The 7,555-nt window shown below is 43.8% G+C and overlaps 1 protein-coding gene across 5 annotated transcripts in view; it reads right to left on the bottom strand.

Annotated features, from left to right (window-relative positions):
* Window positions 1-2,026: 2,026 nt before the first annotated feature.
* The window catches only part of LOC148129864 (uncharacterized), a 32,410-nt gene continuing 26,881 nt past the window's right edge, over window positions 2,027-7,555 (bottom strand). For 2 of the 5 annotated variants that reach the window (XR_015750666.1, XM_087971899.1), the window contains exon 4: window positions 6,867-7,518. Coding sequence is in view for 1 of the 5 variants with exons in the window: in XM_087971899.1 (XP_087828025.1) it covers window positions 7,478-7,518 (41 nt within the window). In the remaining 4 variants the exon portion in view is untranslated. Of the gene's footprint in view, window positions 3,083-5,927; window positions 7,519-7,555 lie in introns of those variants that run through there. The other 3 variants (XR_015750668.1, XR_015750667.1, XR_015750665.1) reach the window with 3 other exon arrangements.

Below are 7,555 nucleotides of genomic sequence, written 5' to 3'. Positions count from 1 at the left end.
AAAATTATACGGTTATTTACTGGGAATTAAACTAGAGGAAGAACAAGTTAAAGAAACTATGATTGCTTGGGGGAAGAATTTTGGATATGGGATTGATTTAGAGAAATGGCAAAAATTGTGGTCTCAAAATTATAAAATGACAATGTCAATAGCCTATAAAGAAAATTTGTATAAGATGTTTTACAGGTGGCACTTTTCCCCGACAAGAATAGCAACAATGTTCAAGAATAAATCTGAAAAATGCTGGAAATGTCATGATACCCGGCTCATATTACCATATGTGGTGGACTTGTGAGGACGCTAGAAAATACTGGACTAAAATTCGCATGTGGTTGGAAAAGATGACAAAGAAACACACAGATTTGAAACCAGAGATCTTTTTCTTGGGAATCTTACCTGATACATACAGTAAAGACTTGAAATATTTGATTGTAAATGTATTAACAACGGCTAGGATTGTATTTGCTAAAAATTGGAAAAATGAGAAAATACCATTGCAGGAAGAAATTATTAAGAAAATGTGGAATGTGCTGAGATGAGTCGATTGACATTTGAAATTAGAGAGCAAGAGGATAAACAATTCTATAAAATTTGGGACCTTTTCTATCAATGGTTGGATGATAAAATACAATAATAGAATATTTAGAATTTTAGATAATAAGGAATATATAAAAAGATATTTTTTCTTTTCTATGTTATTTGATATTATATCTATAAAATGTTTTTAGGATAGATTTGCTATGACTATATGATTTGTTATAAAATAAACTACGTAAATTATAGTTATCTCATAAAGTATTAATGAATAAAATTATAGTCAAATGATTGTTTTATAGTGATACTAGGATATATAATTTTTGATTGATAATATGAGTTATTATGTAACGTAATTGTAACTGAGACTATGAAATGAATGCACAAAAACTGATAAACCAACCGACACACTGTTTGTATATATTTATGAAAGAAAGCGGATGTTTTTATGTTTTGTTTGTTTTGTTTGTTTTTAAAAACTAATAAAATTGTTTTAAAAAAACAACAACAGATCTTTTTCAGAGACAAAGGGTAAAATACAATTAAAAAAGAGATTCTGCAAAAAGCACACAAGATTGTATTGTAGTATTGTATTTGAAATAGAGTTAGAAAATTGGAATATTATATGATTTAATAAAATATTAAAGGGAATATGTAAAATGTTTAAGATTTAATGATAGAGTTTAATTTGCTTTGGATTATTGTTTCAACTATATTATAAACGTATTATTTTCTTATTTTAAAATGTATGTAGAATGTACTAAGCAGAATCAGAATGGAAATTATATATTATCTTAAGTGTTAAATTTAGGGGAAAGATAGACCCCAGGAAGAGAAAGTTTAAAAAGAAAGGGCTAAATGAAATAGCTTGTGTTTACAGAAGAGAGTGGAGACCAAGACGGTGGAGATCGAGAGACGGGGGGGGGGGGGTAAAAAGACTAGGATTACAAAAGAGATTCTGCAAAAGTACATAAGATTGTATTCTTGTATCTTTACTTGAAACAATGTTAGAAAACTGGATCTTTATATGATTTAACAAAATACCAAAAATGCATAAATGATAAAGTTTAATATACTATGGATTATTGTTTCAATAATATTATAAATTTATTATTTTTCTATCTTAAAAGGTAGTAGGTAGTTTTAGAATGTGCTAAGAAGAATCAGAATGAGAATTATATATTATTTTAAGTGTTAAATTTAGGGGAAAGATATAAAGGCGTCATACTTCAATTAGTGATTCCAGGAGAAATATTGTGTTAATAAGAAAAGAAAAATAGATGATTACAGAACGGACAAAAGATATCAGTATAATGATCTAAATCGAGATGAAATAAATAAAATAGAATTAAGAGAGTGAAAAGAGGGGAGAAGCCATATAGAAAATATAGAATGGTAAATAAGGTATGAAATGGTATATAAAGTGAGCATGAATTTGATTTATGTCTGTACCAAAAGATGTAACCCGGGACTAGGCCGCTGGGACATCAAAAGGAAAAGAGGAGGAAAGGGTGGATGCTTCCAGGAAAGGCATGGAACCCTTGCAGGAATCAGAGGCTGGGTCTCGGAGAAAGGGGTGGCTGGAGAAGCCCATAGAGGCCCTGAAGAAGGAATCTCCTGAAGCATCTGTGGAGAACATACTCAAGTGGCTTCAAGAACATTTCAACATCTCTCTCTCAGACGGACCAAGACCTGCTCTTGAAGAACGGCTGCAGAAGACCTTGAGAAACCTGCTGGAGGAAGGTCATGAAGGGTCCAAACAGCATTTCAAGCCATGGCTTGAAACATCAATAAAGAACCTGGAGGAGGAAGGAGCTGAAGAAACCCCCAGGAGGGACTCAGGAATGGCTGGAAGCCTCCATTGAAGGGATCCAAGGAGTCCAAAGAAAAAGGCCTCTAGAAGAGTCCACCCAGAGCCTCAGGCAGCAGTCTTATGAAGGACCCATGGAGGGGACACTACAGTGGCTGGAAGGCTTCCTAGAAAGCCTCACATTTGCAGAAGAACCTCCACTGCTTCACGAAAAATGGCTTCATGGCTGCTTGAAGAACTTGGAGAAGCTCCTGATGAATCCCAACAAGAGCCCCAAAATGGCTTGAAACATCTGCAAAGAGCTTCAGCTCCTCCCCTTCTTTCTCCTCCATTTAACATACACACTTCCTGCTGCCCAAAAACATTTGGAGTTGCCATTGTTGTTAGCTAAGAATATTTGATCGTTGGCCCAAATTCATGTCTAACCTTCTGATTTTTCCAGAGAGAAAGAACTGAGGAAGAACTCCTGTAGGTGACTGATCTACAGAGACCAGCTGGTGCCACTTAATTGTGCAGAGTCCAAAAGAAACACTAGGGCAGATCCTTTGATGGGAAGGGAGGGATCTCCTCCTCCTGAGACTCTTTCCACCCATCGAACACTGAAAGGGCTTCTCCTCTTGGCTGTTGGGCTGCTTTTCCTCCGGCCTCTGAGGTCCTTTTTGAGTTGGAGGTGACTCTCCTCCCAGGTCACACCCAGTTCCTTGAAGTGACATCAGATTTGGCTCTGAATAATTCTCCCTGATAAAAATAAAGAAAAGCCCATTAAAATACAAGAACGAGAGTTCCGTCTATGTCAATGGTGTATTTGTGGCCGTGGGTTCCTGCACTGGGGAAGAGGGTTGGACTAGATGATCACGAAGGTCTCCTCTCACAGCTTCTATTCTGTGATTCTTGGCTTATGACCATTCATTTAGCATTCATGACCAGGCTGAGAAACACCACTTAGAAGCAGGTGGTTACAGGGTCCCTGCAGTCACACGATCGCTATCCAGGCACTTGGCCACTGGCTCCCATTGAGGATGGTTGCAGGGTCCCAGGGTTACGTGGTGGCCATTTGCAACCTTCTCAGGGGCTTCCAACAGGCCAAGTCGACGGGGAAGCCAAGTGGGAAGGTTGCAAGTCATGGTCAGGTGAGGTCTCACTGTATGACAAACTTCTCTGTCCCAATTGGGGTTGAAAGTCGAGGACTTCCTGTACTGGGTGTCCTTCTAACAGGAGAAATCAGTTTCTGGGGCTTCCCAGAATATCATTAATTCCTACTGAAACTGCTACGGTTGGTCAATGACTTTGTCAGGCAGTGAGACCCCCAGATTCAACCCCCCCCCCCCTCAAAACCCACCCTGGGCATGGCTCCCTGGTTCCCCAGAGAAGCCGGAGGGAGATTGGGGTCCAGGGGAAGCAGGAGGGAGTTGCAAGGATTCCCTCTTCCTGCCTGAACCGGATTGCAATGAGCACCTGATCTGCATAATGACCTCCGTCAAAACGGTCACAAATTGGGTCTGCTTTGACCTGATCACTGCACCAACTGAGGGCAGAGATCCCAGTCCCAACAATCCAGGGCTGCCTGGGAATAGAATGGAGGGGGGGATTGGCCTGAATTCTGAACCGGGCAGTAAGTGTCCCCTGGGCTTCTCAGCCCTTTGGCTGCCCAATGCAGGTCAGCTGGGGAAGGTCTCCTCCCTCTGGGCCTCCAGGGCTGCATCTTCCCCCCCAAACGTTACAGGGTTTTACTGAGACGGGACCTGGACACGGAGAAATCTCATAATCAAAGTGAGACAGAAAACCTAAAGCCTCTGGGATTTTTAGGCAGGAATGTAATTGCATGTCATTCATTTCATGGGTTTCAAGGAATCTAAAATGTCCCTGACATTCCATAGTTTCAGGTGATATATACACAAAGCTCTCTGCAGAGGGAAGATTTTATGAGTCACTTGAATCTGAATAGAGCTGGAAGGGACCCTGGAGGTCTTCTAGTCCAACCAACCCACTGCTCAAGCAGGAAATCCTATACCATTTCAGACAGGTGGCTCTCCAGCCTTTCCTTCAAATCTCCCAATGAATTAAAAATTAGAATTTCACAAAACAAATAATAAATTAGAAGTGGAAAATTAGAAAAAAAACCCTTTCCAGTCCATCTGAGTGTGTCCGGAGGAGTCCTAAGAAGGCTTTCCCTGACCTGGCCAGAGCAATGGGGAAAGTGAGGCACAGAGACGGTGAATCTGGGAAACCCACTTTGGGGTCCAGACCTTCCCCATTTCCCACAAGCTGCAGAAGGAGAGAAGCAGCAGCTCTTCCGGTCTCCTCCTCCTCCTCCTCCATGATGGCCCTGGAGATGCTCCCGGGTCCTTCCTGCCCCCTTTGCTCTGGGATCCCTTCCTGGGGATCCTGAGGAGCCTCTGATCTTTCCTGGCCACCATGGGATTGAGTGGGAAAGGATCCCCCAAGGAGAGAGATCCCTGCATTGGCCATGATGGCAGCTCGGAGGGGGCAGGAGACCCCCATTCTGGACAGGGAAGAGGGACGGCTGGAGGGAGGAGTGAAGGGATCCATGGGGGCCAAAGCGGAGGCTCCTTCCCTCCATGGAGGCTCAGACACAACCGCCCCCCGCCATTTCCTGGGCTGCTCCCTCACCAGCCCCCAGAAAGGTCAAGAACCCCCCAGTATTTCAGAAGTTGGTACGTTCCAATGACTCTCTGCCTGCCCAGAATCCCCCGTCCAAGTGGATCAGCCCAAAGAAGCAGCAAAAGTTGCAGCTAATAAAAAACAAACTCCATTGCCATGATGACGTTTTCAGGCCTCCATCTTGACTTTAGAATAGAATATAGAAATAAAATAGAACAAATAGAATATAGAAAAGAATAGAATATAGACATAAAATAGAACAGAATAGAATGTTTAATAGAATAGAAAATAGAATAGAATAGACTAGACTTGTTTGTCACTTTAAATGTAAACTGATTGGTATAGATTAAAATGAAATTTCATTGCACACAGCTGTTGAGTCTATGTGGTACCTTCTATCCCGATTCTGAGCCACCCTGGCCCTCCTGCGACCTCAGTCGAGCAATGGCTGGAGGGATCCAAGAACCTTTGAGGGGCCAGTGTGACCTTCCTGACCTTCCTCCCCCTCCCCTCCCCTCCCCCGGGAGGTTCCCCCGCTGCTCTCCTGCCCCCCAGCGCTTCTCCTCTGGAGAGATCCAGGGCACCCCGACCATCCCTGCTACCCCCCCAGCCCCACCCCCCATTCCTTTGGAAAGAAATCTCTTTTTTCTCCTTTCAGCATTTGGCTTCGTTCAGTCGGAGCCTCCGATTTCCTGTTTTCCCTAAAAATGGGGGCTCTGCTTTAGTTGCGTCTCCCTGATTTTGCCTTTGATATTTGTCTCTCTTGTCTTCTTTCAGTTTATTGGGGTCTTTGTGCAACCATGGTGGTTCCTTCTGTGATCCTCCTTCCCTTCCCTTCTTTCCCTATTCTTTTTCCTATTCCTTTCCTCCTCCCTTCCTCACCTATTGACTTCATTTCCTTCCCATCTTCCTCTTCTGCTTCTTCCTTTTCCTTCCCTCCTCCTATTTTTTCTTTTCCTTCCCTTCCCTTCCCTATCCTTCCCTTTCCTTTTCTTATTCCTTTCCTCCCTTCATCTATTGACTTCAGTTCCTTCCCATCTTCCTTTTCTGCTTCTTCCTTTGCCTTTCCTCCTCCTATTGATTTCCTTTCCTTCCGTTCTAATCCTGCCTTCAAAAGAAAAGCTCCATGGGTGACTTCGAACTATCCTCAGGGGAGTCTCAGTTCCCATGGAAAGACAAGGGGGAGAGACCCATCCACCTCCTTTGTGGGTCTCTCTGACCCTCCCCCCGATTTCTTCCCCTCTGCTGGGACTCGGGGGACCCTGAGCGGGTTTCCCTCCTGCCTCCGTCCCGACCGTTCCAGGCAACCTGGCTGGGCCTGTCAGTCAGCAGAGGAGCCACTTTCCCTCTGGCCCCAAGTGGCCCCCCTCCCGTCAGACTCGGGGAAGGAGGGAGGGGCAGGAAAGACGGGGCTGCGGAGAGGAAAGTCTGAGGAACTGGGTGGTGGTGGGACTCATGCGGTGTGGGGGTGTGTGATTCTGCCTACCGAGATGAGGTGGACCCTGTTCTGTCTTTAAATTGCTGGCTGAATATAAAGACAGTCAGGCAAACTCTACAAAGACTTCCATACAAAGTTTCTTTATTGAATCACAAGGCATTCTTAAGGTATAACTCACAGTTATGTCGAGATTCATCTAATGTCTAAATCTTTGCATAGCTGACTTCATAGTGTGAAAGTATAGTGATCTTCATCCCGTAATGATGGAGCAAAGGGTGAGACTCCAACATGCTGCTGGGGTCCAAGCAAGAGTAAAGGCAACTCCCCCAACCCAACCAAGGGTCAATTCAGTGACCAATCAGGATTACAGATGTGACCACCTGACATGAACTACATTTCCCATGATGCATTAACTACATTTACCACAACTACATCCCTACATTTACAACTACATCCCCCTTAAGGGGATAGCTCCCAATTCTCAATTAACTATATACTGTCTGGACAGCACAGTCCAGTTGCTTTCATGGTGTGGAGACAATAACTTGGTTCTTAACACCAATAATACCAAGGAGCTTCTAGCGGTCTATAGAAGGAACAGATCAGACCTCCAGCCCTTGCTTATCAATGGAGACCGAGGGGACCTTCAAGGAAGGCAGCAAAAAGATGCAGAGACACTGCAGGTGGTACTCGACCAACAGTTCATTGAGCGACAGTTCAAAGTTACATCATCACTGAAAAAAGTGACTTATGACCGTTTTCCACACTTACGACTGTGGCAGAATCCCCATGATCAGGTGATCAAAGTTGAGATGCTGGGCAACTGGTTCCTCTTTATGACGGTCGCAGTGTCACTGAATCAAGTGATCCCCTTGTGCGATCTTCTGGGAAGCAAAGTCAGTGGGGAAGCCAGGTTCACTGAACAACCCTCTCACTAGCTCAACAATTGTCGTGATTCACTTAACAACTCTGGCAAGAAAGGTCGTAAAATGGGGCAAAATTTACCTAACGACTGTCTCCCTTAGCAACAGAAATCCTGGAGTCAATTGTGGTCCTAAGTCGAGGACTCCCTGCTATGGAAAATCTGGTGAGATCCAGCCCTGGGGCTTGGAGTCTGGGGGAGGTGAAAGCAAACAGAAAAGAGGGAAAGA

Source organism: Notechis scutatus, chromosome 9 (genome assembly GCF_049901735.1).
Source record: "Notechis scutatus isolate UNSWTSFEM ecotype Mainland chromosome 9, rNotScu1.2, whole genome shotgun sequence".
Taxonomy (NCBI): Eukaryota; Metazoa; Chordata; class Lepidosauria; order Squamata; family Elapidae; genus Notechis; species Notechis scutatus.
The sequence above is the reverse complement of the archived record's forward strand: the minus strand, read 5'-3'. Positions and strand labels throughout refer to the sequence as shown.